The 22,595-nt window shown below is 42.6% G+C and overlaps 1 protein-coding gene across 3 annotated transcripts in view; it reads left to right on the top strand.

Moving 5' to 3' along the window:
* LOC122562703 (transmembrane protein 132D-like) overlaps positions 1 to 22,595 on the top strand; it is a 1,133,444-nt gene that overhangs the window by 899,440 nt on the left and 211,409 nt on the right. For all 3 annotated transcript variants that reach the window (XM_088000065.1, XM_043715795.2, XM_088000066.1), the window contains one exon: positions 18,702 to 18,845. In XM_088000065.1, coding sequence (XP_087856191.1) covers positions 18,702 to 18,845 — 144 coding nt within the window. The remainder of the gene's footprint in view (positions 1 to 18,701; positions 18,846 to 22,595) is intronic.

Below are 22,595 nucleotides of genomic sequence, written 5' to 3'. Positions count from 1 at the left end.
GATGGGAGTGTGTGGGCGTGAGGGAATGTGTGGGCGTGAGGCAGTGTGTTTCAGTAAGGGAGTGTGTGGGCGTGAGGGAGTGTGTGGGTGTGATGCAGTGTGTGAGCATGAGGGAATGTGAGAGAGTGAGGGTGTGTGTGGGCATGAGGGAGTGTGTGGGCGCGAGGGAGTGTGTGGGCGCGAGGGAGTGTGTGGGCGTGAGGGAGTGTGTGGGCGTGAGGGAGTGTGTGGGCGTGAGGGAGTGTGTTTCAGTGAGGGAGTGTGTGGGCATGAGTGACTGTGTGGGCGTGAGTGACTGTGTGGGCGTGAGGGAGTGTGTGGGCGTGAGGGAGTGTGTGAGCGTGAGGCAGTGTGCAAGAGTGAGGGTGTGTGTGGGTTAGAGGGAGTGTGAGAGAGTGGGGAATGTGTGGGCGTGAGGTTGTGTGTGAGCGTGAGGGAGTATGTTGCAGTGTGGGTGTGTTTCGGCGTGAGGGTGTGTGTGAGTGTGAGGGAATGTGTTACAGTGCGGGAGTGTGTGAGAGTTTGGGAGTGTGTGGGCGTGAGGGTGAGATTGAGGGGGAGTGTGAGAGAGTGAGGGGATGTGTGGGCGTGAGGGGGCGTGAGGGGATGTGTGGGCGTGAGGGGGCGTGAGGGGGTGTGTGGGCGTGAGGGGGTGTTTGGGCATGAGGGTGTGTGTGGGCGTGAGGAGTGTGTTACTGTGAGGGTGTGTGTGGGCGTGAGGAGTGTGTTACTGTGAGGGAGTGTGTAGGCGTGAGGGAGAGTGTTACAGTGAGGGTGTGTGTGGGCGTGAGTGAGTGTGTGAGAGTGAGGGAATTTGTGAGTGAGGGGTGTGTGAGTGTGAGGGAGTGTGTGGGCATGAGTGAGTGTGTGAGAGTGAGGGAGTTTGTGAGAGTGAGGGTGTGTGTGAGCATGAGGGAGTGTGTGCGTGAGGGTGTGTGTTACTGTGAGGGAGTGTGAGGGAGTGTGTTACAGTGAGGTTGTGTGTGACAGTGAGGGAGTGTGTGACAGTGAGGGAGTGTGTGAGAGTGAGGGAGTGTGTGAGCGTGAGGGAGTGTGTGAGCATGAGGGAATGTGTGAGCGTGAGGGTGTGTGTGGGCGTGAGGGTGTGTGGGCGTGAGGGTGTGTGTGGGCGCGAGGGAGTGTGTGGGCGCGAGGGAGTGTGTGGGCGCGAGGGAGTGTGTGGGCGTGAGGGAGTGTGTGGGCGTGAGGGTGTGTGTGGGCGTGAGTGAGTGTGAGCGAGAGTGAGGGCTGTAGTAGTGTAGATGGCAGTGAGTGAATGAGTATGAAAGAGTGAGTGAATGAGTCTGTTCGAGTGAGCAAATCTGAGTGCGATGAACATGATGTAGTGGTGGTCCTCCTGATGAAGGAGCAGCATTCTGAAAGCTTGTACTTCCAAATAAATGAGTGTAATGAAGGCAGTGTGTGAGAGTGGAAGTAAGTGAATGAGGGAAAGAGTGAGTGAGAGAGAGGGAGACTGGGAGTCTGTGTTTGGTGGGGGTGTTGGAGGGGGGTGGCAGGGGGCAAACATGTGCATGTGAGAGAATCAGAACTGTGACACTAGAGTGAGTCAGATACACACACACACACCCTTCCCCATCTCCTTCCCCGAAACTTATCCAAACACCTGGCCAGAGAAGGAAAACCCAAGCTGAAAGGAAACTTTCATCTGATTCTGAGTTTCACTTGAGTTCCACTGAGACCAGCTCAGTGTGTTCCACCAGAAACAATCTCAGTCAATGCTCTTTAAAGCTAGCTCCTTAACTTGTTTCTAGGCCTGGACTGAAAATGTGTTGCTGGAGAAGCGCAGCAGGTCAGGCAGCATCCAGGGAACAGGAGAATCGACGTTTCGGGCATAAGCCCTTCTTCAGGAATGGCTTATTCCTGAAGAAGGGCTTATGCCCGAAACGTCGATTCTCCTGTTCCCTGGATGCTGCCTGACCTGCTGCGCTTCTCCAGCAACACATTTTCAGCTCTGATCTCCAGCATCTGCAGACCTCACTTTCTCCTCTAGGCCTGGACTGCCAACCAATTTATTACTTCAGCTCTGCTTCTGAAATTAAAACATTTAAAAAATTGGTTGGGTCTCCTGCTTCATACTTTTTTAAATGTGATTTTATTCATTTTTTTTGATGCTGTACCAAAGTTTACCATTCTGAAATTTGCTCATGGGCTGACTGAGTAAGACACAAGTTGAAATGTAGACGCTTGTGCAAAGCACTCAGATCGCCCTGCCATGGAGGCGTTTAAACTAGGATGAGAGTGTTAACATCCAGTTATTGCCAAAATGATTGCCAATGTCAGTCAGAGAGTAGAAGGACAATGGATGATGCATACCAGGTTACAAGTTGCACAATTTTGGATGACTTTATGTTCAGGGAGAGGGGAAAATTAGGAGCCATTCAGAAGTGATTGGAATGATCACATCTGAGGGACACAGGCATAGATAAGGGTTTCAGCTGAAGATGATTGGAGCTAGGGAGCAATGGGAACATAGTGATGGATCAGTTCTGATCTGTGGTTGGAAGTGCACCTTTGGCTCAGATATAACACAAAGACTGTAAATGCCCTGGTTAAGACACAGACAAATTTTCACGAGAAGGTTGAACCTGTTTGCTTGACACCAAAAACAATAACTTTCATCTATGTATGGGATAGTGGATGCAGGCAAGTGATCTGATGTTTTATCAACAGTAGAACACTTGAGTGAATAGTGGTGAAGTAAGTGGCTATTCTTCATAGGCAGCTGAATCTGGGCAGTGCTTACAGATAAACTTGAAGTGGGGTCAGTATCACAAACTATATACTGTAACCGACATGCTTATGATGTTATCACTGTGGCATGGTATGTGACTTGATGGTAGAGAGTTCTCAGTCTCTACCTTACTTGGTCCTCCTGCAACATGATATGCTGAAGGAAGCCAGCTGTGGTACACTCAAATTGCTTAGCTTGAGCTCAGTCATTCAAGTGCCTCTGATTATAATGTACACATATAAATACCGGGTGCTATAAGAAAAGCTCATTGAATTCTTCAGTACTCTGTGACCCACATCTCGTTGTCACCTCACAGGAGCTAGCATAATTATCTTAGGTACTAGTGGCAGATCATCAGAACAGCAGCATCATGATGTCTTACCCTGTCATCTCCTGGGTCTACCTACAGCATGTGGCCAGCAGCCGGATCCAAGGAGGCAATTCACCACCACCACCTCCATGGGCAACTAAAGATGGGCAATAAATGCTGGTGCAGCCAGCAATGCCCACATTCCATGAGTCAATAGAACATACCAGCAACTTGCTGCATGGTGACTTCACTTGGAGAGGGCCTTAGGACTGAGGGATTGAAAATCTGGCTGAGTTTTCCAATTTTCTGGGATTTTGTAGTCATCGCTATCGATGCAGCTGTTGGTTCGACAGTGCTAACTCTCAGTAAAGTGCGCACAAACAAAGTCCTGAAGAAGGGTTATACTCAAAATGTTGACTTCTCCACCTCATGATGCCGCCTGGCTTGCTGTGTTCTTCCAGCCTCCTGCTTGTCTAACTCAGTAGAGAGTAGCAACTGAACCTTCTGTATGTGATGTTCAGCCCTCTATCTGAACCACCTGAGTCATCAGAGAAACTAGCTTCCTCAGTGACAGCAATGTTTGCAGCACACGTAAAAGTTTAATTGATTATATTTATGACAGACCTTTGATTTAAAAAGGGAACATTTTTGGTAGTTAGCCCATGGTGCCTTGCAGACATGAGAAGCTGTGAAGCTAATGCATTTATAATGCAGGCCTGAAATATCATTCAACTTTTTTCTATCTTTCCTCTACAAATCGATGACAGATGTCAGGGAACCTTGTACTCTTTTGGAACGCAACTTGAAGGGGATTTGCAGAAACATTTCAACCCAATGAAAGCTACGCAGATAATAGCTATAAATTTGATTGTGTGTGATATGTTGTACAGCACGCACACTATCAGTCTGTACTGGAAATGAGCTGCATGTGACATTGGTTAATGGTACCGAAGGCACCAGGCCAAAAATGGTTTTAGTGCCTTTCTTTGGCTTGATTTGGGTTTGTTTGTAAAACTCCTTCATGACTGACTGCAGCTTGTCAACCCAGAGGGAAGTTTCATTTTATTTTTACATTGTGAATTGGATGTGATCCAATTTCTAGGCCCACATTTCTGTTAGTAGAAAAATTTATAATGCTGCTCCCAGCAGATTGTTCATTTAGTTGTTCACAGTCAGTCAAAGACGACAGTAGTATGTGGAGAAGGAAACAGCCTGGGGCCTGGTAAAAGTGGTGCGGGCCCTGGAGACTGGGATCAGGGGATAGGAGGAAATATTCAAACTAAGAAACCCCCACAGGTTGAGGGGTAGGGGCAATGAATTCTACTGAGCAGTTTGGCAGCAATGCTACATTGTCGTGGGACTCCGCACTAATTTACAGGTGCTCCCAGTTGTCATTGTTGGGAGATTTTGGGAATGGTTCTGAATACTGAGAGGAAGAGATCCTGAGGCAGAGCTTTTGAGGAAAGGTTGTAAGATTTGACAGCATTAAATGAAGCTGATCTTGAGGTTCAGCGCACCATTGAGCTATGCTTCCTGAAGTAAATAGCAAAATAAATTAGTTCAACTCCTGAAAAGAGCATTTCTTTCTAAATTAAATTTTGAAGATTTTGAAGTTGTACTAAAGCAGACCAAGCCCCCAGAGAACTGGCATTAATGCTTGAAGACAGGTTCTCTCGAAATTTGGCAGTATCCAACCATATCTCTGACAAGAAACCAGCAGAACACCCCTGGAATACAATGCTATTTTGTGTAAACAATAATTGCTTGAGTTTTGACAATGCTAAGACCATCTTTTTGGACTCGAACTAGTAAATCTGTGCCTCTCAACCGGGTTTGACTTTCCTAGCTATCATCTCAAGCTGAATTGAATGGTGTAGAAGTTTAATGTAATAAATGAAACAATGAACTGAGATGCTGGAAATCTAAAACCAAAAGAGTCACTGGACTAACATTATCTCTCACCACAGACCTGCTGAGTTTCTCCAGCAATTTTAATAGAAATTTAATATCATACTCAATCTCAATCTTAGGTTCTTTCTAATGTAAACGTTTTTTGAATATTACCTGTCTCCAGTCCTACCTTTCCCAATTCTGCTGGTGAAATCATCCTCCGTGTGTCCATCATTTATAAGGCATGTTTGCTCTGACTCCCTATTATTCTGATTTCCCATCTCAACTGTCAGCAAACATATGCAATATGCTATCCCCTGTCTCTTCATGCACACTAAGTCTGAAGTTTTCTCCCCTCTGCTTCTAAACATTAGTTATGTGCCATAACCCAGCAACTGATTTCAGAATTCTTCATTGTCTTCAAATCTCCTCATTGTCCTAAGTCAACCTAATTCATGAACTTCTTTTGCCTTTCATCCCTCACTATTTGTTTTATTTTTTAAGTGTCCTTCACTCTGTCTCTGTGTTAGTGTTCCCTAATCAGCTACTATGCTTCTGCCATTTCAATTTCATTTACCTTCCGTTTCACAAAATCTTGCTTTGATTTGCTCACCTCAATCTCTCCAACATTTCACTTTCTCCATGCTCATTGTCTACTTTAGAGTAATAGCTTCCCTCTTGCTAAAAAGCACTTTGGGACATTTTACAAACAAGGAATGGTATACAAAACATGTCATTGCTGTTGTGGTAATCACTCTTTTTATTCCAAGTCTGTGTTTTTTTTTCCCTCTGATGTAAAAATCAAGGTTAACTTGCAAAAGAGTTTAATGAATGATAATCAGCTTGCTTTGAACTCAGTTGAGAAAAATGATGTCCAAAAATTATAAGACTGCTTCAGGGAAGACTCACTCCCATGACACTGAAAAATCACCCCTGACACAACCTGAGAACCTTCAGATGTTTATATTATCAGTCCACAGGATTCAGGAAATTATAGGTACTTCTGAAAGAGTGAAGGCTTTGGAAAACACATATAGTTAGTCTTGTGGATTTTGTGAGATGCTGGTCAAAGGTCTCAAAGTGGAAACATTAGGAAGTGGGCGGCACGGTGGCACAGTGGTTAGCACTGCTGCCTCACAGCGCCTGAGACCCGGGTTCACTTCCCGCCTCAGGCGACTGACTGTGTGGAGTTTGCACGTTCTCCCCCGTGTCTGCGTGGGTTTCCTCCGGGTGCTCCGGTTTCCTCCCACAGTCACAAAGATGTGCAGGGTCAGGTGAATTGGCCATGCTAAATTGCCCGTAGTGTTAGGTAACGGGTAAATGTAGGGGTATGGGTGGGTTTCGCTTCGGCGGGTCGGTGTGGACTTGTTGGGCCGAAGGGCCTGTTTCCACACTGTAATGTAATCTAATCTAATCTGATACTCAAAGATATAATAAGCTTAATCGTATAATTTGCAAATGATTTTATTATGCTGAAATCCTTTCTTTGAATTTGCAGTCTCAGGAAAGATTCTGTCTCCTGACAGGCCATTCAGATTTCCCTGGCCTCTTGAGCTCAAGTTTCCTTGCCATGATACTTTTCCAGCTGCTCATCAGTTCCAGTAAAACAATGATTTACATCATCCATTTGAAATGTGTTACATCCGAGTGAGGCCTGATTGCGACAGAGAGAATCAGAGTGAGAGGGTAATGCTGGAAAAACACAGCAGGTCAGGCAGCATCCAAGGGGCAGGAGAGTCAACGTTTCGGGCATAAGCCCTTCATCAGGAATCAGGATTGTGACACAGAGAATGTCAAATCTGTGCTACACAGTCATTTTAAATCCTATGACATAATTATAAAAACACAATGAAAATGAACACTTACTTTTCAATTAGGTGAGATTAACACAACCTCAGTATCCAAAGCCTGATTTTGGTCACAGTTATACCTCACTGGGATAGACCACTGGAAAGCATGTCATGCCATGCCTGGACTCATCACAAAAGTGAAAGATTTATCAAAGTTTGCAAGAGTCCCCAATTCACCTGTCTGTTTAAAGGGAAACACTGACCAAGTTTCTATACTCTAACAAGAACTATTATTTACTATAAATAAATATAATATTTATTTTATATTATAAGAATAAACCCCTGATGAACACCCAATATGAATTCCCAGCATATAACTACCATTTAAAACTCTAACCCCCTTACAAAATCCAGCCGTATACACACATACAGACGCAGACAGGCAACAAAAAATGGTATTATAGATGGAGGACTTGTGGTTCTCCATTCCAGGTTCTTTTCCACTTCTTTGTAAGAAGCACAGGTGACTAATACATTAATTACAAAACCTCTTACTTAATGGCTAAAAGCTAAAGTTCGCAGCAACTGGTGAGGGAAAATGGTGAGGCCTTTTCTAGGCTTCAGGTATCTTTAACAGCAGAGAGAGAGATCACCTCACCTTCCATTGATCCAAAGGCTTCTGGAATTATTATTTAAACCTACAAACTGTTCAGTTTATCAAGCCTCAGTAACATAGTTGCTTGGAGGCTAATGGCTTTTGTCATTGACAACTGGTTACCCCTCCCACGAGCCAGTCAGCTTTTTTTTTGCCAGTTGAATCTCACTTTGTACACACTTCTGGTGACATCACATCTGCAACCAGCCCCTCGCCCCCCCCCCCGCCACCTCATTTATGAAGCAGCAGTGTAAACACCACTTACAATGAGTTTTGGTAACTTGCTTTTATAAAGTACAGCAGTCCGTTCCAAAATCGTAACTTTTAAAACAGTCCTTTCTCATTTCAATCTACAATCAACAATACAGAACAATAAAAAGATACTGTCTTTACATCACCATTATCCTTGAATCCAATTCCACTATGAACTCCTGATAAAACTGAGATCTTGAATTTTTCTCTCATAATTGTTCAATGTCCCAATAAAACATTTACATGTCATGCAACATTTCTTGGAATGAGAGCTGAGAACCTTTTGCAGAAAAATGCTGTCAATGATTGAGGGCTTCTCAACCTCCAGGGAAACAAAAACAACCTATTAATCCCAAAAATCTGAAGTCCGTGTGATTTGATGTTCAATAGTAAAATTAGAAAGTCCACACCTCAGTATGGCTTTGTATAGTTTTGTCTCGTGTATTCAATTAATTGCATGTTGAAATGAAGAGGTTATAGAAAATCATTGAGGTACATCCACTTCTGCAAAGCCTCAAGCACCACTGCCATAAAATAATTAATGTGGGATTCAGTCAAAATGTTAATAGCATGTAACTGAATAAGTTATCTCTGCCTCTCTACTGGGTTTAATGCAATACCTGTAGTAATTCTTGCTTGAATAATTTAAAAAAATCCAATAGGGGTTCAGGCTTTTCATTGCAGTATTGTTTTGACACCTTTGACGACATACTTTTAAAAGCTGGTATTTTCAATGGCAGTTTAAAGATTTCTGTAAATTAAAGATTGAAGGGTTGTTAAAATTTGTGTCTAGAATTTGTTGTGTGGTATACACATTCAAAAGCTGCTTGTATTTGTTTCACAATACCTTTTCTATTGTATTTATTTAAATAGATAATAGTCTTGCCCTTAAAGCAGATGGTAGGCATTAAGTATATATAGTAATATTTAAATAACTTCAAGGCTTTTACAGAAATGGACTTTGCCTTTTGAATACAACACATCCCATTTTAGTGTGTATGAGAAATTGAAATTACTGAAAATTGTCACCATACAGTCGTAAAGGTTGAGGTACATGAGAACTATAGAAGCAGGAGTAGGCCATCTGGCCCTTTGAGTACATTTTGCCATGCAATAAGATCATGGCAGATCTTTTCAAGGCCTCAGCTCCACTGACCCGCTCACTCACCATAACCCTTAATCCCTTTATTGTTCAAAAAGTTTAAATCTTAGCTTTAAAAGCACTCAATGAGGAAGCTTCAACTACTTCACTGGGCAGGGAATTCCACTGATTCACAACCCTCTGGGTGAAAAAGTTCCTTCTCAATTCAATCCTAAATCTGTTCTCCCTACCTTTGAGGCTATTCCCTCCAATGGAAACATCCCCTCTACCTCTATCTTGTCAATTCCCCTTATAATTTTATATGTTTCTATAAGTACCCCCCTCATTCTTCTAAATTCCAATGAATATAATTCCAGTCTACTCAGTCTCTCCTTGTAAGCCAACCCCCTCAACTCAGGAATCAACCTCGTGAACCTCCCCTGCACCCCCTCGAATGCTAGTACATCCTTTTTCAAGTAAGGAGACCAAAACATGCAATACACTAGGTGTGGTCTCACCAGCACCCTATACAGCTGCAACATAACCTCCCTGCTTTTGAACTCAATCCCTTTAGTAATGAAGGACAAAATTCCATTTGCCTTTTTAATTATCTGTTACACCTACAGACCAAACTTTCGTGATTCATGCACAAGGACACCAAGGTGCCTCTGCACAGCAGCATGCTTTTTTTTTAACCATTAAATTGATAGTCCTTTTACTGTTATTCCTACCAAAATGGATGACTTCACACTTATTAACACTGTACGCCATCTGCCAGACCTTTGCCCACTCACTAAAGTATCTATGTCCCTCTGGAAAGTTTCACAGTCTTCTGCAGATTTGCCCTACCATTCATCTTAGTATCATCCACTACAAATGGTCCCCAACTCCAAACCATCTATGTAAATTGTGAATAATTGTGGTCCCAACACTGGTCCCTGAGACACACCACTAGTCACCAATTAGAAAAACACTTATATATTCCCACTCTTTTTGCTTCCTGTTAGTTAATCAATCCTCCATCCATACTAATTAGATTAGATTAGATTAGATTACAGTGTGGAAACAGACCCTTCGGCCCAACAAGTCCACACCGACCCGCCGAAGCGAAACCCACCCATACCCCTACATTTACCCCTTACCTAACACTACGGGCAATTTTAGTATGGCCAATTCACCTGGCCCTGCACATCTTTGGACTGTGGGAGGAAACCGGAGCACCCGGAGGAAACCCATGCAGACACGGGGAGAATGTGCAAACTCCACACAGTCAGTCGCCTGTAATACATTGCCCATAACGCCATGCATCTTTATCTTATGCAGCAGCCTTTTGTGCGGCACCTTGTCGAATGCCTTTTGGAAATCTAGGTAGAGAATACCTAAGAGATATCAGTTCTGAAAAAGGGTTACGGAATCCAAAACGCTAACTCTGCTTTCTCTCTCCACAAATGCTGCCATACCTGCTGAATTTCTCCAGCAATTTCTGTTTTTTTTTTCAGATTTCCAGCATCCGCAGTTCTTTGTTGTAAAAGAGATCAGGGTTGAATTAAGATTTGATGTACAATGGACAATATAGACCATTGATGGGTTTCATAGCTTAGGATTACATGACAATCTTAGAGTCATTGAGTCATAGAGATGTACAGCATGGAAACAGACCCTTCAGTCCAACCCGTCCATGCCGACCAGATATCCCAACCCAATCTAGTCCCACCTGCCAACACCCGGCCCATATCCCTCCAAACCCTTCCTATTCATATACCCATCCAAATGCCTCTTAAGTGTTGCAATTGTACCAGCCTCCACCACATATTCTTTACAGCAGTTTCACTCACCACGATAGATTGTTTAAAATGAGAAGATTTGTGTTTATATAGTTATTCACATACCTTAGGGTGTCCTAAAATGCTTCACCACATTGAAATACGAATCACAATTATATTGGTGATTTATTAAGATGTTGGGTTGAATTTTACATTCAGCAAGCACGTGGAGGTGAAAACAGGCATAATGTCCACTCCCACTCAGATCCATGGCCTTGTGGTGATTTTATGTCCATTAGATGTTTCTTAACTTGAAGTTGAATTTACAAATCCATCTGCAGCCAATTGAGAGGTTGGGGAAGCACGTCTGTTTCTCTTCACCTACTGAAAAGCAGTGATTTCCTGCTATAACTGCTTCCCTTCAAATGCCAGGTTTCCTGAACATTGGGAAACACAGCTAGCCAGTGTTAAATTCAAAAGGCTGTCAAAATCTGATGAGCTAGGCCTCATTGAACAAATTTAATCATGGGCTCGCCACTCCAGAAAAATTCTGGGAGACTGATTGAGTTTCCAATTGCCTGTATTTCCATTTACCCAGTGAAAACCTGAAGTAGACTGTCATCACTTCTCACAGTCTCAAATCCAGTTTGGTTGGAAAAGAAGTGGACACCTATCAAGCTATAGGTGTAAGCAATTTGACTTTGTTGATAGGCAAAGGTGGGCATGTGAAGTCATCACATTCCCTCTTTTGTTTCCAGATCCTTGGTCCAACGAAGTTATTTCTTCCCTTTTGCTTGTATAGAAAAACAAATAATCTCTGCAGAGACTTGCCTTTTTCAGTTTTGTCTGTTTGTGAGATTAAGGAGTAATAGTTTATACTCCAGATGATTGATTAGATGTTGATAAGTGGTTGCCCCTAGGTTTAAGAATTGTTCTGTAAATGGATTACTTTTTAAAAATTATTAAACCACCCTAGTCGACATTTCTTTTAACCATGATAGCAGAAATAAAGAGAAGCAATTAGCTATTTTGGTAATTGATCCAACCCATTTGGACCAATGGCGTGATTGATAGACCCATGGGGACCTCATTATCAATGCAGTCCCCCTGTCACAGTCGTAACATATGACACTAAAAATTATGATTCTATCCATTGTTTCAATCTTGGTGTACACTGTTGGTTTTGGTTCAATGGTAGCACTTTGTCTCTGAATAAGGTGGTTTTGGATTCAAGACCAAATAATCGAGACTAATCTTTTGTCCAGTAGTGAGAGGGTGTTGTATCGCAGTGATGTGGGTTTTATCTCTAGCAGGTTGTTTATCTAATGCGGCAATGATTATGTTATCACCCATTACATAAGAACTAGGCATAGATAATGTGTTATGGAACTATCCAACAGAAATTAATTACAGCTAGTGATTTATGTACAAACATTACATTCACAGGCATACCAGTGTCTGGGTTCTCTTAAAGCTGTTAGGTTACTAACAGCAGCATGCATTCAGTGGTATGTCATCGCTTCAAGTGATCCACATTAAAAGCCTTCAATCTTTATATTCTTAGATGACATGCTATGATACACTAATTATGTCACAAGCTTGTCTCTTAAAGGTGTACTGATATGCTGCCCATGGGACAGAACAAAACACATAGAGCTACTGTCTTTTGAATTGTAGTGAAAAAAAGATGTCATTTGTTCTCTTCAGTTAGTGTGCAAGATTTCCATCGAAGGATACTGACAGTGTACTGACCAACATTTATCTCTGAACAAATTTGCTGTAATGGATTAACAGGCTATTTAGATATTTTTTGTTTATGGGATCTTGCTGTGCACACATTAGCTGTTGTAATCCCCTTTCTTAGGTTGTAGTTTATTGGAGCTGAAAATGTGTTGCTGGAAAAGCGCAGCAGGTCAGGCAGCATCCAGGGAACAGGAGAATCGACGTTTCGGGCATAAGCCCTTCTCCAGAAGGGCTTATGCCCGAAACGTCGATTCTCCTGTTCCCTGGATGCTGCCTGACCTGCTGCAACATATTTTCAGCTCTGATCTCCAGCATCTGCAGACCTCACTTTCTCCTCCTGTAGTTTATTGGATATGAACCTGACCTCTTGAAAGGCAAGATATAAATGCAGGTCTTTTAGTTTAATTAGGGTAATGTATTAAACATTAAAAACATTAATAGATTAATTCTGTCATCCAGTGGCTTGTTAGATAGCAGATCAAGTCGAACATGTTGCCGCTATGCTGTAGGTCTAGTGATCCATTATGTATTTTTACCTGGGGTGCATTAGTTTTGGAAACGCTGCTGTTACCTATACCAGGCTTAGGGGGGTTTTTTTGTGCATGAATGCCATCAAGTGCACTTGCCTTGATGTTCACTTTTAATTCAATTGTACTTCCACCAATGTATTGTTGACTCCTGAGGGCAAAGTGCTGGAGACGTTAATAAGCTTCCAAATAAAACAAATTCCTGAGCAAATGAAAGAATCAGATCTTTTCCTCAGTGAGATACAGTTACAATATCAAATGTTTGAGCTAAGCAATTGAGCTCTTCAAGGTCAAAGCATAAGGCTACAGTTGTGCATAATGTTGAGTAAGAAAATGATCAGCAAATAACTTAACTTACTAAGACACTTGCACACAAAATATAAGCACTTATTGAGATTTCTCTAGAAGGTCCATGCAGTAAACCAATGCGTGCTGTACTATTGCACAATATAGTGTTTCAATGATTCACAAGGTACTCAGATGTGGGGTTAAATGACCTCGGACAGTTTTGCACTGTGGCAGAGAGGAAAGCTGAAGAAGATATTGCTTATAGAATCATAGAGATGTACAGCATGGAAACAGACCCTTCGGTCCAACTCGTCCATGCCGAACAGACATCCCAATCCACTCAAGTCCCCACCCCAACCCCCCCCAATAACTCTTCCTATTCATTCTACTCTGCCTTTTAAATGTTGCAATTGTACAAGCCTCCACCACTTCCTCTGGCAGCTCATTCCATACACGTACCACCCTCTGTGTGAAAAAGTTGCCCCGTAGGTCTCATTTATATCTTTCCCCTCTCACCCTAAACCTATGCCCTCTAGTTCTGAACGCCACACCCCAGGGAAAAGACTTTGTCTATTTATACTATCCATGCCCCTCATGATTTTGTAAACCTCTATAAGGTCACCCCTCAGCCTCCGATGCTCCAGGGAAAATAGCCTCAAACTATTCAACCTCTCCCTATAGCTCAAACCCTCCAACCCTGGCAACATCCTTGTAAATCTTTTCTTAACCTGCTCAAGTTTCACAACATCCTTCTAATAGGAAGGAGACCAGAATTGCATGCAATATTCCAAAACTGGCCTAACCAATGTCCTGTACAGCCACAACATGACCTCCAACTCCTGTACTCAATACTCTGACCAATAAAGGAAAGCATACCAAACACCTTCTTCACTATCCTATCTACCTGCAACTCCACTTTCAAGGAGCTATGAACCTGCACTCCAAGGTCTTTTTGTTCAGCAACACTCCCTAGGACCTTACCATTAAGTGTATAAGTCCTGCTAAGATGTACTTTCCCAAAATGCAGCACCTCGCATTTATCTGAATTAAACTCCATCTGCCACTTCGCAGCCCATTGGCCCATCTGACCAAAATCCTGTTGTAATCTGAAGTAACTTTCTTCGCTGTCCACTACAACTCCAATTTTACTGTTATCTGCAAACTTACTAACTTTACCCCTTATGCTCACATCATTTATGTAAATGACAAAAAGTAGTGGACCCAGCACCAATCCTTGTGGCACTGTACAGGTCACAGGCCTCCAGACTGAAAAACAACCTTCCACCACAACCCTCTATCTTCTGCCTTTGAGGCAGTTCTGTTCCAAATGGCTAGTTCTCCCTGTATTCTGAGATCTAATCTTGCTAACCAGTCTCAGATGGGGAACCTTGTCGAATGCCTTATAGGAGTCCATAAAGATCACGTCCACCGCTCTGCCCTCATCAATCCTCTTTGTTACTTCTTCAAAAAACTCAATCAAGTTTGTGAGACATGATATCCCCATGCACAACACCATGTTGACTATCCCTAATCAGTTGCCTTTCCAAATACATGTACATCTTATCCCTCAGGACTCCCTCCAACAACTTGCCCACCACTGACGTCAAGTTCACTGATCTATAGTTCCCTGGCTTGTCCTTACCACCCTTCTTAAACAGTGGCGCCACATTAGTGGTGGGCACGGTGGCACAGTGGTTAGCATTGTTGCCTCACAGCGCCAGAGACCTGGGTTCAGTTCCTGCCTTAGGCGACTGACTGTGTAGAGTTTGCACATTCTCCCCGTGCCTGTGTGGGTTTCCTCCGGGTGCTCCGTGGGTTTCCTCCCATAGTCCAAAGATGTGCAGGTCAGGTGAATTGGCCATGCTAAATTGCCCATAGTGTTAGGTGAAGGGGTAAATGTAGGGGTATGGGTGGGTTGCGCTTCGGCAGGTCGGTGTGGACTTGCTGAGCCAAAGGGCCTGTTTCCACACTGTAAGTAATCTGTAATCTGTAATTAGTGAATCTCCAGTCTTCTGGTACCTCACCTGTGACTATCGATGATACAAATATCTCAGCAAGGGGCCCAGCAATCATTTCCCTAGCTCCCAGTGTTCTAGGGTACACCTGATCAGTCCTGGGGATTTATACACTTTTATATGTTTCAAGACTTCCTCCTCTATGATTAGGACATTTTTCAAGATGTCACCATCTGTTTCTCTACATTCTATATCTTCGATGTCATCAGTAAACACTGATGCTAAATACTCATTTAGTATCTACCCCATCTCCTGTGGCTCCACACAAAGGCCGCCTTGCTGATCTTTGAAGGCCCCTATTCTCTCCCTTTATCTTTAATGTATTTGTAAAAACCCTTTGGATTCTCCTTAACGCTATTTGCCGAAGCTATCTCATGTCCCCTTTTTTGCCCTGATGATTTCCCTCTTAAGTATACTCCTACTGCCTTTATACTCTTCTAAGGATTCATTCAATCTATCTTGTCTATATCTGACATATGCTGTCATTAAGATATCTGACATATCTTGTCTATATCTTAATCAAACCCTCAATTTCTTTAGTCATCCAACATTCCCTATACTTACCAGCCTTCCCTTTCACCCTGACAGGAATATATTTTCTCTAGATTCTCGTTATCTCATTTCTGAAGGCTTCCCATTTTCCAGCCATCCCTTTAACTGTGAAAATCTGACCCCAATCAGCTTTTGAAAGTTCTTACCTAAAACCGTCAAAATTAGCTTTCTTCCAATTTAGAACTTTAACTTTTAGATCTGGTCTATCCTTTTTCATCACTATTTTAAAACTAATAGAATTATGGTCTTATGATTTGATTCCCTACAGTGTGGAAACAGGCCCTTTGGCCCAAGCAGTCCACACCGACCCTCCGAAGAGTAACCCACCCAGACCCATTTGCCTTTGACTAATGCACCTAACACTATGGGCAATTTAGCATGGCTAATTCACCTGACCTGCACATCTTTGGACTGTGGGAGGAAACCGGACCCACACAGGCACGGGGAGAATGTGCAAACTCCACACAGACAGTCATCCGAGACTGGAATTGAACCTGGGACCCTGGTGCTGTGAGGTAGCAGTGCTAACCGCTGAGCCACCGTGCTGCCCATGGTCACTGGTTTCAAAGTGCTCCCCCACTGACACCTCAGTTACCTGCCCTGCCTTATTTCCCCAAGAGTAGGTCAAGTTTTGCACCTTCTCTAGTTGGTATATCCACATATTGAATCAGATAATTGTCTTGTACACACTTAATAAATTGCTCTCCATCTAAACCTTTAACACTCTGGCAGTTCCAGTTTGCGTTTGGAAAGTTAAAATCCCCTACCCATAACCACCCTTTTATTCTTACAGATAACCCTCTGACTATTAGGGTGGTCTATAATACAATCCCAATAAGGTGATCATCCTTTTCTTATTTCTCAGTTCCACCCACATAACTTCCCTGGATGTATTCCCAGGGATATCCTCCCTAAGTACAGCTGTAATGCTATCCCTTATCAAAAATACCACTCCCCCTCCTCTCTTGCCTCCCTTTCTGTCCTTCCTGTAGCATTTGTATCCTGGAACATTAAGCTGCCAGTCCTGCCCGTCCCTGAGCCATGTTTCTGTAATTGCTATGATATCCCAGTCCCATGTTCCTAACCATGCCCTGAGTTCGCTGTTAGGCTTCTTGCATTGAAATAAATGCAGTTTAATTTATCAGTCCTACCCTGTTCTCTGCTTTGTCCCAGACTGCCCTGAATGTTTGACTTGCTTTTTTTTATCACCTGTACCAGTCTCAGAGTGATCTCTTTCCTCACTATCTCCCTGGATCCCACCCCCTCTCCCCACACCTTAATAGTTTAAATCCCAAATAAATGACAATTTGATAATCAAATTTTAAATTATTTCAATGTACGACATGCAGGATGAGAAGGTTTCTGTTTCAGTTGGTACGAGGGCTTCATATTTAACAATTCTTGTGGACTTAAATTTGAAGAATTGTGGATCTCTAGAGTGGTAAATGAAAGGACTCTGGAACTTCTTTTTCAACACCAACCCTCCCAAACACCAAAAATGGGAAAATTCCATTGAATGATTTTACATGCTGGGTTCAACCCATCCAAATGTTTAATCACACTAATTCAATGTTTTTCCATAACTGCCTGTGTCTTTTGTGACACACCACTCATCATTTGAGCAGGTCGCATTGACAATAGAGATCTTACAGAGAGCCTTTCCTTTTCGTCAGAGCTCCTCCATTCCCCTTGACTCAACTTGGGTAAGAATCCACCTGAAAGTCTGTCAGCAGTGGTCACAATGTTGAATCTCTGCATTTCCTTGTCACCAGGATGGAGAATTCAGACAATTCTGTTACATTGGACCTGGTTGTACCACTTGATAGCGAAGCTATGCCTGGGTTTCGGGTGTTGGCTAAAGAAGGATCATCTGCAAAGTACCTGAGAATGGCCAGGCCTTTTGTGGTGATCTGCAACTTGGTCATGGAGAAATGCAGCACTGCACTGGTGCAAACTGTGAATTCCTGCGCATGCTCCCATCAAACTGTGCAGGTGTTTGCACCTCGGTGAATGGTTGGTAATACTAAGTTTTGAAACTGTATTTCGCAATGTCCAAACTCCAGGAACTGAAGGAGCCCTTGAGCAAGTTGTCAGTCAGCAGGTTATAGTATTCCATCTGTACCTACTCTTACTCACATACTCTGTGCTTCACCTTCTGCAGCTATAACCCTGCCCCAGGATAGAGAAGGTTTTGCTATTGCAAAAGAAAGGATGGTACCTGGAGGAGACTGACTGAGGTGGATCACTTGGCTCAGCCACTTTGAGCATTTGGTTTCCCAGAGGGAGTGGAAGCACATTCTTTAACATGTTAGCAATAATATACTTGAGATAGAGTCACACCTGACAAGGTGGCCTCATCTATGATGCTAAGCTATGGGTGTGAATGAAAAATGAACAAAAAGAGAGTTGCATTTATATGCCTCCTTTTATAGGAAATATTGCAACTAATTTGAACACAGAAAGCTCCCATGAAAGCCAAAGTTATTAAGGCCAGGTAATCTCTTCAGTATTATTTTCAAAATGCAGTGGAACCTCTAATGAGAGAACAGAAAGGGTTTTGATTGAGTGGAAAAGAAAACACAGAAATGCAAAGGGTGGTACTCAACCCAATGCTCAGAGAAGGCCTCATCCAACCAAACCCCCCTGTCTTTCATTCTTGCCGATAGCTCCCAGGAGTTGATGCTCAGAAACACACTGTTACGTACAGCCTTTTCTTGAAAGCAGATAACATGCATAGCAGATAACACATGTTAGAATTAGATATATTTGAAAAGATGTGGTTCATGTGCTCAGGTCAACAACCATCTTAGATGGTTGCAGCCTTGTAGCATGTCGGTATCTTATGTGACATTGCATAACTCCATGACCTAGTTTGAACCATGCAAGGCAATCTGGAATGTGCTAGTGTAATATGCTTCTTTCTGTGTGTGGGCTTAAAACAGTCTTCTAAATGTACATTGGTGCTGCCTAAGAAGTCAATATTTAACTGCTCAGTTCAGCAGATCAAAGGATGTTTTTGAAGTGATGCACAAGGCTCTACATTTCCTGAAAGATATTAACCCGAGAAATTCTTTTATTTGCAGAACACTGAAATTCTCAATACTGCAATTCTAACTGGCAAGACCGTGGCAGTACCTGTGAAAGTCATTGTGGTGGAGGAGGACAGCACTGTGACGGATGTGTCTGAGTTTGTGGCCTGTAAATCAGCAGATCAAAATGTGTTGAAGGTAACTCCCATGATTCTCCTGTTCAGTTCTGCTAATACAATCGTGCAGAAAGCAGTCTCCACCTCTGTCCCCCTTTGTGTGATCTTGATGTATATACAATTAATCACTTAGTTGAGGAAGAATCAGAATGAGATGTTTCTTCTTGTGTCCTAATTCCAAGTGACAGAAAATCTTTGGTGTGCATTTCAGCAGCCAAGTTTGCAAAGCGTAGCTTTGAAGACATTTTAAATTAGAGTTTTTTGAATATTGCAAATGACTTTGATATGTTTTAATCACAGCAGCAATGATGATTGAAGTTTTCCATTTAGCTTGTTATATAGCCTGGCATGCTGCTATTTTACAATCATTTGCTGGTTTGAAGATTGGCAAGTTGTGCAACAACACTTTCGAACAGCAGCAATTTGGAGATCCTGGCCTTACAGAAAGAGTGCTTGTGCATTAAGGTTCTTATCTCCTCATAAGGTAAAGGCAGAGCAATTCCCTACCTCAAGGGTGTGAACATTCATGAAAATACTGTCTTGCATCCCTCACAACTAGAAAAATGCAGGAAACTTTGGAGTGTCTTATTCACTCCAGATGTGGACTGCATTTGACACACAAGTAGCTGGAAAGAGAAGATTAAAAGTGCATCTCTAAAATAAAACCTACATAAGGAGTCTGGTTTGGTTCATAGAGCAATGTCTCTATTCAGCTCTGCATTTAACTTATGTTTCTTATCCCATTTCAGTATTTAGACAAAGGATAAAGGACTGAAATTTCACAGGGCTTCCACTGAAAGCACTGTCCCAAAGAATTTTAGACTCTATAGTTTTTTTTTAATGTAATTATCGGGATTTTAACCAACTAGTTAAGATAATTTTAGGCCATCATCATTGTGTATCATAGCACACTCAATGGATGACAATAAGGCACTGACCCCTGCAAATTATAAATAGTTGGATCATTTAAGAAGCCCTTTAACATTCAACTTAACTACTCAGTCAACACTGCCTAATTTTGGCTACTGAGGCAGGTAGTTCCAATTGAGGAATTTCCTAACTTAGTGACTCTGCCTTAGTTTAAGCCATGCAATGCTTTCCTGCTTCAAAATGCGGGGAGGGATACTTTGGTCTGTGAACACTAAACAGTTGTTCCGATGTCATGGAGGTGGGCTACTGCCTTTGAACTTGGTTTTTGAAGGTTTTAGACTCACTAGCCATCACCTCTCTCATTCACTTATCCCTCCATCAACTCTTCACATCAATACCATGGTTCAAACTCAGGAGCCATATGGAAATGAAATTAATAAATTTCTAAAAATTTAATAAAACTCTCATCATACAGACTCAACTGTGAAAAATACTCCCATTCATGAAGACATTAAAATTTGAAGTCACCTTAGATTGTTAATTTGTTGCAAAACAAACTTCTGAATATACCACAACCAACAATCAACCAGCGATCCCATAACCAAAGGATCATCTCTAATCTCTGTAGTCCTGCCACATCCAGTCATGAATGGTGGTGTACAATTACACAACTCAGTGGAGGAGGAGGCTCCACAAATATCCCCATCCTCAATGATGGAAGGGCTCAGCACATCAGTGCAAAAGATAAGGCTGAAGCATTCACAGCAATCTTCAGTTATAAGTGCCAAGTGGATGATTCATCTTGGCCTCCTCTAGTGGTCCCCAGCATCACAGATACCAGTCTTCAGGCAATTCAATTCACTCCATCTGATATCAAGAAACAATTGGAGACAGTTGATGCTGCAAAGACTATGGGCCCTGAAAAGACTTCAGCTTACTCTTGATCATCAGTAAAGTGATGGAAGATGTCATCAACAGTGTAATCAAGCAGCACTTGCTCAGCAATAACCTGCGCAGTGATGCCTAGGTTGGATTCCACCAGGACCACTTAGCTCCGGACCTCATTACAGCCTTAGTACAAACACGGGCAAAAGAGCTGAATTCCACAGGTGAGGTGAGAGTGATAGCTCTTGACATCAAGGCCACATTTGACCAAATGTGGTATCAAGGAGCCCAAGCAAAACTAGAATCAAAGGGTGTCAGGGGAAAACTCTTCATGAGTTGGAATCATACCTGAGACATGGCAGGAATGTTGTGGATGTTGGAGGGTCAGTCTTCTCAGCTCCAGGACATCTCTGCAGGAGCTCCTCAAGGTAGTGTCCGGGGCCCAACCATCTTCAGCTGCTTCATCAATGACCTTTCCTCTATCATTAGGTCAGAAGTGGAAATGTTTGCTGATGATTGCACAATGTTCAGCACCATTCATGACTCTTCAGATACTGAAGCAGTCCATGATCAAATGCAACAAGATCTGGACAATATCCAGACTTGGGCTGACAAGTGATAACTCACATTTGTGCCACACAAATGCCGGACAACAATCATCCCCAAAAAGAGACAATTTAATTACAGCTGCTTGACTTTCAATTGTGTTACCACTCCTGAATTCCCCACTATCAATGTCCTGGGGATTACCATTAACCAGAAATTTAACTGGATTCATCACATAAACACAGTGGCTACAAGAGCAGATCAGAGGCTGGGAAAACTGCAGTGAGTAACTCACCTCCTGACTCTCCAAAGCCTGTCCACCATCTACAGGGCGCACATCAGGAATGTAATGGAATGCCTGGATGGGTTCAGCTCCAACAACACTCAAGATATTTGACACCATCCAGGACCCTTCCTGATGAAGAGCCTTTGCCCGAAATGTCAATTTTCCTGTTCCTTGGATGCTGCCTGACCTGCTGTGCTTTTCCAGCACCACTCTAATCTCGACCATCCAAGACAACCAGCCCACTTGATTGGCACGACTTCCACAAGTAGCTACTCCCTCAATCACTGACATTCAGTAGCAGCAATGTGTACTAACTACAAGACACACTGCAGAAATTTGCCAAATACCCTTATATACTACCGTCCAGACCCACGACCATTTCCATCGAGAAGGACAAGGGTAACAAATACATGGGAACACCATCACCTGCAAGATCCCCTCCAAACCACTCACCATCCTGACTTACTATTATATTGCCATTCTTTCACTGTCAATGGGTCCAAATCCTGGAATTTCTTTCCAAAGGGCATTCTGGGTCTATCTGAAGCACATGGCCTGCAGCAGTTCATGAGGGCAGCTCACCAGCACTCCTCAAGGGCAACTAGGGATGGGCAATAAATGCTGGCCAGCCAGCATTGCCCACATCCCACAATAAATATTTTTAATAAATTAATCTTTTAATAACCTTTTTAAACTGTCAGTCCAACAGTGAATTTAAAACACTGTGCTGAGATGACTGTAGGGATTGGAATGCAGTCAGTCATTGACAATGTGGGTGATATCAACAAATAACTCTATTGAAAATGCTTGAGCAAATGTCATATCAGCCACCCTGTCAATCAAAGCAGTCCAGCAGAGATTTTGTTAGCAATCACTAATAACTGCAGTTAGTTTTTATATAGATTAAAGAGCAGTGGATTTCAAACAAAACTTCAGATCATGAAAGTTACAGAGACCTTATCCACCTCCAAAGGTCAGAAGTCACATGACAACAGGTTATAGTCCAACAGGGTTATCCGAAATCACAGGCTTTGGGAGCACTGCTCCTTCATCAGGTGAAGTGAAGTGAGACACACTAACACAGAATTCATAGGCAGAAAGATCAAAAGATCGTACAAATGATGTGAGTGGTGTGTCAACAGGCTGAATAATAAGTCTATGCAGGTGATCAAAAGTGTCATACAG

This window comes from Chiloscyllium plagiosum, unplaced genomic scaffold (genome assembly GCF_037043375.1).
Source record: "Chiloscyllium plagiosum isolate Xiang-an unplaced genomic scaffold, Cpla_swu_hap1 HiC_scaffold_24, whole genome shotgun sequence".
NCBI classification, from domain to species: Eukaryota; Metazoa; Chordata; class Chondrichthyes; order Orectolobiformes; family Hemiscylliidae; genus Chiloscyllium; species Chiloscyllium plagiosum.
The sequence above is the reverse complement of the archived record's forward strand: the minus strand, read 5'-3'. Positions and strand labels throughout refer to the sequence as shown.